The sequence below is a fragment of the Lissotriton vulgaris genome, chromosome 5, assembly GCF_964263255.1.
Source record: "Lissotriton vulgaris chromosome 5, aLisVul1.2, whole genome shotgun sequence".
NCBI lineage: Eukaryota > Metazoa > Chordata > Amphibia > Caudata > Salamandridae > Lissotriton > Lissotriton vulgaris.
The window spans coordinates 1,740,812,251-1,740,823,496 of record NC_141693.1 but is presented as its reverse complement, the minus strand read 5'-3'; the positions used below and the strand labels follow the sequence as shown (position 1 = coordinate 1,740,823,496).

General features: G+C 51.8%; 1 protein-coding gene across 1 annotated transcript in view; it reads left to right on the top strand.

Moving 5' to 3' along the window:
• The first annotated feature begins 2,732 nt into the window (after positions 1-2,732).
• The window catches only part of NXPH3 (neurexophilin 3), a 178,349-nt gene continuing 169,835 nt past the window's right edge, over positions 2,733-11,246 (top strand). The window contains exon 1 of the mRNA XM_086923991.1: positions 2,733-2,930. Within this exon, the coding sequence (XP_086780117.1) occupies positions 2,877-2,930 (54 nt within the window). The 5' untranslated portion in view covers positions 2,733-2,876. The remainder of the gene's footprint in view (positions 2,931-11,246) is intronic.

Here is an 11,246-nt window from a genome sequence, read left to right as displayed (position 1 = left end):
AATGCGTGACTGTCAGTGGATCTGTATGATTAACATGCCCGCGTGAGTGTCTGTATCAAGGTGTGACTGCATCAGTGCTCCTTTCCACGCGGTATGGCAATCAGCGGCTGTCTCCTCCCGCGCGTGGCGGTGTCTGGGGCCTCGGAATATATTATGATGGTGCCGAGGCCTCTAAACAGCAGCAGGCTCGGTATTAGCGAGGACATGCTCTGCATACAGCGTGGACCCGCGCTCATCAGAGCCGCGCGCGCGGGCCAGACACGGCTGGGGCTGGAAGCTTCTCATCACAGCAGCGTGTTTACCAAGGAGACGTGTCCTTGGCAACCACTGGCCCCAAATCCATTCCCTGCAGGTCTCACTGGGGAAGTAGCCGACCCCGAGCTGGCGGGGGCCCGAGGGGCGGCCGCACAGGGCTAAAGTCAGAGGGGCCCTCATGAGGGCAGCAACTTCTGCTGGTAGTGAGAGGAGGGGGGGGGCACAGCGAGGGATACAGGTGAGAGGGAGGGGAGGGAGCGAAGAGTGTGGAGGGAGAGAAGGGACAGAAGGTGAGAAGGGGGTGAGAGTGGGCGCGAAGGAAGGGAGGGCGCAGAGAGAGAAAAGGGGTGAGCAGGAGGGTTTCAAGGTGGGGAGGGGTGAATGTAGCACAGAGAGGAAGAGAAACAGGAGACAGGTGTGACTGGGGGAAGGCGGCACAGGGAGGGATACAGGTGAGAAGGGTGTAAAGGAGTGTGGAGGGAAGAGGGAAGGAAGCAAAACGAGGTAAAGAGAGGAGCCAGGTGAGTAGGAGAGATGTAAATATATTATAAAAAGAAGGCATGGGGGAGAGAGAGAGAGAAAGACAGGGATGGGGCTTGTGAAAAGGGAAGACGGGAGAGAAAGTGACTGCGGATGAAACCGATGCAGACAGGGAGTGAGACAGTGACCAGGGGGGTAAGAGAGGTATGGGGAAGAAGGAAGGGGGTGAGCGAAAGGCCTTGGAGAGATATTGAGGAAATAGAAGAGAGGCCAGAGGGAGCATATGTGACTGGAAGGAACAGGCCCGGTGTGCAGAAAGGTAGAGAGGCCGCGAGAGCGGGTCAGCAGCGGGGAGGCAGGGGGGTGCGAAGGGGAGCAGGAATATATAGAGGCGGACAAGGGGAGGCCGACGGGCAGGAGAGAAGGGGAGATCAGAGGGGCGGGGAGGCGAAAGCGAGGGGCGTAAGTGAGTGGGTGAAATGGAGAGAAGGTGGGAGGGAAAGCAGCGAAGAGAGGAGAACAGTTGGTAAAATGGAGCTCAAGGGAGTCTGAGGCTGAAGGGGAAAGAACTACAGATGTAGAGAAGCGCGGGGGGAGACGGGGTTGGAGGGAAGACAGGGATCAATATGAAAGAGGTGTGTAGCAAGAGGAAGGGGAGGAGCGGTGGACGATGATGAGGGAGGAAGAAGGGATCACAACGGAGCCAAGAAAGAAAAGTGAGATAAGAAGTGCAAAAAGGAGGTAAAGCGGGGGTGAAGAGGGGAATGGCCACAAAGCAGTGGAGAGAAACAAAAATGTTATGAAAGACAGGGTGTGCAGGAAGAACGTGCAAGGGGTGGGATAAAGTTGAGGGAGAGGGAAGATCGCAGGTTAGGAGAGATACAGAAAACCATAGAGGACGGAGAATAGAAAGACAAGAAAAAGTAGGAAAATGTAGGGAAAGGGGGAATGTGACGAAGAGTATAGAGATGGGGTACAAGAAGAAAAGCCGCCATGGGCAGATACAGAGGAGAAACTGTGATCAGGCATGGAGAGGTCGCGAAAACCTCCGATGAAGTTTGGGGGTTCAGAAAAGATAAAGAAGCAAGGTGAACAGAAATGAACATTAGTGCGTGCCGGCAAGAAGCTAGAGAGGGCGTGAGAGACAGAGAGAGAAAGAGGGTGTGGAGAAAGTGGAAGGAGGAAATAGCGAAAGGAGGAGACCGAGAAAAGTTTGGAATAAAGATAGACGGTGAGGGAATTAGAGTAAATGCGTGAAAAAGAAGTGAACTCCCGAAAAAATGACCGGAGATAGAAGGAAAGGCTGGTGAAATTACATATGAAAAGAATGAGCGAGAAATTGTGGTGTAATGGAGAACTAGGAGAAAAGAGGACGAGAAAGTAAAATAAATCATAGAATAGACGCTAGATTGGTAAAACAAAAGACGAGAGACCGATAGGTAGAGAGAGCGAAAGGCAAAAGAGGGAGATGGAGAGGCGAGAAGGGAGTGGGTAAGAGAGGAGCAGTGAAGACGAAGAGAGTACTGAAGTAAAGGGACCAAGAGAAAAATGGCCAAATAGACGGAAGATGGGTCAAAGAAAGTAGAGTTCAATACAATAAAGAAGACCAGGCGTTGAGGGTTAACGCGGTAATGAGAAGGTGGTGAAAGGAGTGCGAGAAGCAGAGAGTTACTGTGAGATACACGGGGGAAAGGCAGGGTTAGTAAAAGAGAGGGCAGCAGAACGAGTGTCGGAAAGAGATTAAAGGTTAGAGACGAGAGAAAGGAGAAGTGAGGGTGAAGAAGAGAAGCGAGGTTGGGGACCTGAGTGAGGAAGAAAGGGCGGGAACAAAGAGCGCGAGAGAGAGCAAGTGAAGGAGAGAGAGGGTGAGACAGCGAGGGTGGGAGGGGAGCTGAGAGCAGCAGGCTCGCGCCCAGCACTTCTCTCTAGCGCCTCCTCCGAGTAGGTCGTAGCACTTGTCTCCTCGCTCAGACCTGCAGGTGGGGCACCGAGAGCCCGCGTCCCCGGGACTCTTCCATGGGCGCCCGGCCCCGCTAGAGCCCTCTGCCCGGGCCATGGCACGCAGGACCGGCACGGACCAGGCACCGCGGCAGTGAGGCACGGCGCGCCCCGGAGGGCGTCCGGGCACCGGGAGGCGGACGATGCAACTCACCCAGTACTGCTTCATTTTCCTGGTGCAGGGCAGCATCTACCTGGTGAGTGCATCGCTCGGGGGAGGGCATGGCGGCTTTGGGGGTGAACCTGGCAGAGCCTTCGCTTCGGAGACCGCAGAGGGCAGGAGGCACCAGGTGGTGCTCAAAACTCACAGGGTTACATTTACACCTGTTGTCTTTTTTATACACACATATAGCGCTTCCTAGATTTTACAGTTTCTTCGCGCTCCCAGTGCTGGCAGAGAGGGAAACCGAGGCGCTGACAAAGTTTACATGGGTTCAAAACGGAATGTATTCTGCCACATCAAAGGGGCGGGGAGAGAGCGATAACAGAGCACACATAGCACCGCCAGAAGATAACCTCTCTCTTGGACCACCCACCTGTGACCTGCTCTCCATCGGCTTTGATCGGAAACGCGGCAGGGGGTCCCCAGAAAGATGCGCGCACACTGGGAAGTCCATGTTCAAGCCGGGGCCAGTATTGGCTTGGTAAATGCATGCACGCTGGGAGGTCTGTGCACATCGATAGCCAGCGGAGTCAAGCAGGGCGAACCGACATAGAACCGAGGTCTGCTGGTTTCTAAGCTCGCAGTGTGTGATCGAGAGCAGCCAGGTGCCAGGGTCAGGCAGAGAACAATGCACCATAGGACGCTCGGTGCCTTGAAGGGATTGCATGTTCTGCCCTGTACCTGCTTAGGAAAGGGCACAGGCAGACAGTGGGATTCCCTGGACAGGCGGTGCTTGGCATTGGGGTCTTTGGGAAAGCTGCTACTGCAGAAACTAACACAAAACTTGTCTGTTTTTTCTGCTGCTGCTTTGTATTTGCGCACAATTTGTTTTCAGCTGAAATCTCAGGGATGAAGAGGTGGTGGCTTTGGCGGCATGCACAGGGGAGGGAAAGAAGAAAGCTCGGGGTGAAAGGCTGGGGATGGGGGGGAGGGGGGGTTGAGGTTGGGGAATCATAGTGAACGATGGATAATGTTTTGTGTGGAAGAGGTGGGGTTGAGTAGTCCACAGTGATGAGAGTAAAGAAAACAATGTGCACATGCATAGGAGGGGTGTTTGGTGTGAGTCACGCTTTGCTTAATTTGAGCCGGTGGTTTCCGGTGCTCAGCACTGGCATTTAATTATCAACACTTGTTCTTTTTATGATCACCAGCTAAGGACACATGTATTTACAGGGAGATTAAGTGATTTTCCCAGAATAACAGAATGTTGAGACTCAAACCTAGTTCCCCAGTTCCGAAATCTGCAGCTCTGGCCATTACACCACATCCTCACCCCACTTTCATGGTGAGAAGTTGGTTCTGTTTTAGGCAGCGCCAACAGAGAAATGGGCTGGTGCAAGCTGCCTCCTTTCATATTAGCCACTGTGCGAGTGGTATTTTTGAGGATGCTTTAAAGACAACCCCAAGGTAAAGGTTCAATGGAAGGGTGGAAGGACAGAATATGTGGGTGGGGAAGAGTGGCCAGGGAAAGAAGGTGCAGCTTTGTAGGCAGAGCCCACGTGAAGGTGGAGGTAAACGGAGTGTGGATTGGGAAAGAGGACCCAGGAGAAATGGTGCAATAATAGGCAAGAGGGAGAGTGGGAACAGAGAGCGTAGCGAGGAGAGACCAGGTGAAGGTGGAGTGAATGGATGCGCGGGGAAGGAAATTTGATGAAGATGATGGGGGCCTTGAGGTGATTCAGCTCTTGCTGTGCGCTACATGGGAACAGTAGAGTTATTTCATGTGCAGACATTGTTAGTTGGTTGTAGTGCTGTGCACTTGATGGTGAATTCCTAATCACTACTATATCATCACACAGAAGCACCAGCTTTAGCTCTCTACAGCATCCCAGTTGGAGCTGCGACCTCGCGATCTGTGGTGTGACAGTAGGTTCACTAGTGGGAGGAGTGCAGTATCTGTGGCACCCCTCTCCACCTTGCACAAATGCTTTTCAAGGACAGTATGGCTCTAGTGTCTCGTATGTACCTCCAAAAGCTCAGAGACACATTTAATAATTCAGTTTTTATTGTATTATAAAAAGCATTGTGCATTTTCAAATTTTTATTATTGAATGTATTATTATGCTTATTTTATACAGTTTGGAGTATATTGGTAAAATGTTAGCTAGGTGCCTTTATAAACCAGATATTCTATTATATTTAGTTTAAAATAACCGTTAAGGCTAGAACTCTCCCATAACCGGAATAGTGACTTATAAAGGGGAGGGCGGGGGGGGGGGGGGGGGTCGTTCCAAGGTGCAAGTGCAATGGTTTCTAGTCCTCTCTCCTTGACATAATCTACCCATCTTCGGTAGGGGATTACAATAATAGTAATCCCTGCTTTATTGTACAGCGCTACATGCCGCTGTTCTACCATTTCTAATAATTTGTAAATAACAGGTGTTCTTATTACTCATTTTAATGGTACTCAGTCGAATTCCAAAGGCTGAGTCAGTCTTGTATGTAATCAAGCTTGTGGCACTCCAATTTTTTCAGTGGCTTGTGTCTAACTCACTGAGCAATCATTGTGAGGAGCACGGGTCACAAGGACAGCCAACGGGAAGAGCTGGGTCACAGGTACAACAGTGTGAGGATATGGCAGCACATTATCGGTGTGAGGAGTATGGGGGAACATGGGCACAGTGCGAGCGCCTAGAAGCACAGTGATAGACTGTGTGAAGAGATGTGGGTATCTGTTCTGTGTGAGAAGCGAGGACACATGGACAGAAAGTGTGGGAAGGGTGGACACATGCGCAGACAATGTGAGAAAGGTGGACACATGCAAAGACAGTGTGAGAAGGGTGGACACATGCAAAGATAGTGTGAGAAGGGTGGACACATGCAAAGACAGTGTGAGAAGGGTGGACACATGCAACGATAGTGTGAGAAGGGTGGACACATGACAGACCGTGTGAGAAGCTTGTACACATGGCCAGACAGTGTGAGAAGGGTGGACACATGGACAGTCTGCTAAGAGTGGAACCATGGGCAGACTGTATGAGAAGTGTGGGCACATAGACCATGTGAGAAGCAGGGACGCATAGACAGAGTCGAAGCATGGTCAGACTGTATGAGAATCATGGACACATTGACAGTGTGAGCAGCATGGACACACAGACAGTGTAAGAGGCATGGACAGACGGACATACAATGTGAGACGCATGGACAGACAGTGTGAGAAGCATGAACACATGGACAGTGTGAGAAGGGTGGGCAGATGCATAGACAGTGTGAGAAGCGTGGACACATAGACAGTGGGAGAAGCGTCCAAGTGGGACACTTGGACAGACAGCGTAAGAAGGGTGGACACCTGGACAGATAGTGTGAGAACTGTGGGCACATGCACATTGTGAGAAGCGTGTCCACGTGGACAGTTATGTTATGTTAATTTCGATTTATATAGCACCAAATCACCGACAGGTCTCTTAGCGCTTGCTTTGGGAACCCGTCCTGGCTTTCCCTGCGAGATAACCCCTACTGGCCATCCCCAAGGTGAAGACCAGGCATCCCATCGCGGTGGGGCAATAGTGCAGATTAAGCAAGCTATTGCCCAGAGTTGAATTATCAAGTCCGTGGACATTTGAGCTCAAGACCCTGCCGCGTCGAGAATTGAACCCTGGTCCCGGGTCTGACCTCTGCATCAGGGTCTGCCTCCTCTAACCAGTGAGCCACACTTCTCCAGTGTGATAAGCGTGGACAGTGTGATAAGAGTGGACACATGGATGGACAGTATAATAATTGTGGACACATGAACAGACAGTGTGAGAAGCTTGGACGCATAGACAGTGTGAGAAGCGTGGACAGATGGACAGACGGTGTGAGAAGCGTAGCCACATTGTCTGTGTGAGAAGCTTGGACACATAGACAGTGTGAGAAGCATGGACAGACGGTGTGAGAAGCGTAGCCACATGGAGAGTGTGAGAAGCATGGGCACATGGACAGATAGTATGAGAAGCGTGGACACATGGCCAGTGGGAGAAGTGTGGACAGATGGGCAGACTGTGTGAAATTTGTGGAAACATGGATGGACTGTACAAGAAGCATGGGCACATAGTGTGAGAAGCGTGGACACACAGACAGTCTGAGAAGCGCGGAGACATGGACATACAGTATGAAAAGCACTGGTAAGTGGATAGTTAGAAGTGTGGACACTTTGATAGACAGTGTGATAAGTGCGGACACATGGACAGTGTGAGAAGCATGGACACATGGACAGTGTGAGAAGGGTGGACACACAGACGGACAGTGTTAGAAGCTAGGGCACATGTACAGTGTGAGAAGCATAAGAACATGGACAGACAGTATGAGAAGCGTGGACACATAGACAGTGTGAGAAGCGTGTAGACATAGACAGTGGGAGAAGCCTGGACACACAGACAGTCTGAGAAGCGTGGACACATGGACAGACAGTGTGAGAAGCTTGGACAGATGGACAGACAGTGTGAAATGTGGGGACACATGGATGGACAGTGTGAGAAGCGTAGCCACATGAACAGTGTTAAAATTGTGGACACATGGACGTACAGTGTAAAAAGCATTGCCAAGTGGAGAGTGAGAAGTGTGAACACAAGTGGACAGAGTGTAAGAAGTGAGGATAGACAGTGTGATAAGCGCAGACACATGGACAGTGTGAGAAGCATGAACACACAGACAGTGTAAGAGGCATGGATACATGCACTTACAGTGTGAGAAGCATGGACACATGGACAGGCAGTGTAAGAATCACGACACATGGACAGTGTGAGAAGCGTGGACACATGGACGGACAGCCTGAGAAGTGAGGACGCATAGATAGTGTAAGAAACGTGGGCACATGGACCTACAGTGTGAGAAGCATGGACATAAGGACAGACACTGTGAAAGTGGGGGTACATGAACTGACAGTGTGAAAAGTGTGGGCACATGTACTGACAGTGTGAAAATTTGGGCACATGGACGGATAGTGTGACATGGACAGATAAGTAAGGAATTAGCGCAACATCAACAGACTATGGGTCCGATGTAGGTGGCAAATTCCGGTCGGAAACGGCCGAAATCGGCCGTTTCCGACCGGTATTTGGCACTTTGAGATGTAGGGGGCCAGCATTTACCTATTCGGTATATTTACCGAAGCGGTAAATTTACAGAATCTGTAAAATACCGAATCGGTATTTTTACCGATTCGGTATCTTCCAGATGTAGGTGGGACTCTTCTGAGTCCCACAGGCCTTTCAGATTCGGTATTTTAACACCCAATCGAATTGGGTGTTAAAATACCGAATCCAGGTGTGCATGCACATGTGTGCATGCACACCTATGCCATGTGACAGACAGACATGCCCTCAGGGCATGTCTGTGTGCCACATGGCACACAAGCCAGTATTGGGGGTGCTAGAGGGTGTCAAAGTGACACCCCCTACACCCTTGCTGGAATCGGTATTTACCGATTCGGTAAATACCGAATCGGTAATGCCCATTGATTCCTATGGGCTTAAAGGCCCATAGGAATCAATGGGGGATACCGAATCGGTATTTACAGAATCGGTAAATACCGAATCTTACAGAATCTTACAGGTATTTACCGAATCTGAAATACCTACATCTCCCCCCCTCTAATTTACCACTTCATAAATACCGAATCGGTATGATTCGGTATTTATGAAGTGGTAAATATAGATTTACCTACATCGGGCCCTATGTACTGACCTTGGCACAAGGAAATACAGGGAGAGGGGCTTGGGCACCGAGATGATGGTGTGAGGAGGTAAGAGCATATGGAGAGGCCATGTGAGGAGCGCGCCAGCAGGACAGACACTTCGAGGAGTGTGGCCGTATGAACGGACAGTATGAGGAGCGTGGTCGTATGAACGGACAGTATGAGGAGCGTGGTTGTATGAATGGACAGTGTGAGGAGCATAGTTGTATGAAGGAACAGTGTGAGGTTGTGGTAGTATGAACGGACAGTGTGAGGTTGTGGTCGTATGAACGGACAGTGTGAGGTTGTGGTCATATGAACGGACAGTGTGAGTAGCTTGGCTGTATGAACGGACAGTGTAAGGAGCGTGGTTGTATGAATGGACAGTATGAGGTGCTTGGTCATATAGATATGATGAAGAGCGTGGACACAGTAACGTGAAGAGCTTAGGACACATGGATAGTGTGAGGACCATGGGGCCCATGGATAGTGTGAGGAGCCTGGGGCACATGGATAGTGTGAGGAGCCTGGGGTTCATGGAGAGTGTGAGGAGCCTGGGGCACATGGATAGTGTGAGGACCCTGGGGCACATGGATAGTGTGAGGAGCCGGGGGCACATGGAGAGTGTGAGGAGCCTGGGGCACATGGAGAGTGTGAGGAGCCTGGGGCACATGGAGAGTGTGAGAACCCTGGGGCACATGGATAGTGTGAGGACCCTGGGGCACATGGATAGTGTGAGGAGCCTGGGGCACATGGAGAGTGTGAGGAGCCTGGGGCACATGGAGAGTGCGAGGAGCCTGGGGCACATGGAGAGTGCGAGGACCCTGGGGCACATGGGTAGTGTGAAGAGCATGGGGCACATGGATAGTGTGAGGACCCTGGGGCACATGGATAGTGTGAGGAGCCTGGGGCACATGGAGAGTGTGAGGAGCCTGGGGCACATGGAGAGTGCGAGGAGCCTGGGGCACATGGAGAGTGCGAGGACCCTGGGGCACATGGGTAGTGTGAAGAGCATGGGGCACATGGATAGTGTGAAGAGCATGGGGCACATGGATAGTGTGAGGAGCCTGGGGCACATGGATAGTGTGAGGATCCTGGGGCACATGGATAGTGTGAGGAGCCTGGGGCACATGGATCTTGTGAGGAGCCTGGGGCACATGGATCTTGTGAGGAGCCTGGGGCACATGGATAGTGTGAGGAGCCTGGGGCACATGGATAGTGTGAAGAGCTTGGGGCACATGGATAGTGTGAGTAGCTTGGTACACATGGATAGTATGAGGATCCTGGGGCACATGGATAGTGTGAAGAGCCTGGGGCACATGGATAGTGTGAAGAGCCTGGGGCACATGGATAGTCTGAAGAGCCTGGGGCACATGGATAGTGTAAAGAGCCTGGGGCACATGGATAGTGCACATGGATAGTCTGAAGAGCCTGGGGCACATGGATAGTGTGAGGAGCCTGGGGCACATGGAGAGTGTGAGGAGCCTGGGGCACATGGATAGTGTGAGGAGCCTGGGGCACATGGAGAGTGTGAGGAGCCTGGGGCACATGGAGAGTGTGAGGAGCCTGGGGCACATGGAGAGTGTGAGGAGCCTGGGGCACATGGATAGTGTGAGGACCCTGGGGCACATGCATAGTGTGAAGAGCCTGGGACACATGGATAGTGTGAGGAGCCTGGGGCACATGGAGAGTGTGAGGAGCCTGGGCACATGGGTAGTGTGAGGACCCTGGGGCACATGCATAGTGTGAAGAGCCTGGGACACATGGATAGTGTGAGGAGCCTGGGGCACATGGAGAGTGTGAGGAGCCTGGGCACATGGGTAGTGTCAGGAGCCTGGAACACATAGATAGTGTGAGGAGCCATGGGGCACAGTAACAGTGTGAAGAGCTTGTGAAACATGGATAGTGTGAGGCGCCTGGACACATGGATAGTGTGAAGAGCATGGGGCACATGGATAGTGTGCGGAGCACATGGATAGTGTGAGGAGCCTGGGGCACATGGATAGTGTGAGGAGCCGGGAACACATGGATAGTGTGAGGAGCCTGGGGCACATGGATAGTGTGAGGACCATGGGGCACATGGATAGTGTGAAGAGCATGGGGCACATGCATAGTGTGAGGAGCCCAGGGCACATGGATAGTGTGAAGAGCTTGGGGCACATGGATAGTGTGAGTGGCTTGGTACACATGGATAGTATGAGGAGCCTGGGGCACATGGATAGTGTGAAGAGCCTGGGGCACATGGATAGTGTGAAGAGCCTGGGGAACATGGATCGTGTGAAGAGCCTGGGGCACATGGATAGTGTGAGGAGCCTGGGGCACATGGATAGTGTGAGGGCCATGGGGCACATGGGTAGTGTGAAGAGCATGGGGCACATGGATAGTGTGAGGAGCTTGGAGCACATGGACAGTGTGAGGAGCATGAGGCACATGGACAGTGTGAGGAGCTTGGGGCTCATGGATAGTGTAAAGAGCTTGGGGCACAGTAACTGTGAAGAGCTTGGGACATATGGATAGTGTGAGGAGCCTGGGCACAGTAACAGTGTGAAGAGCTTGTGAAACATGGATAGTGTGAGGCGCCTGGACACATGGATAGTGTGAAGAGCATGGGGCACATGGATAGTGTGCGGAGCACATGGATAGTGTGAGGAGCCTGGTGCACATGGATAGTGTGAGGAGCCTGGAACACATGGATAG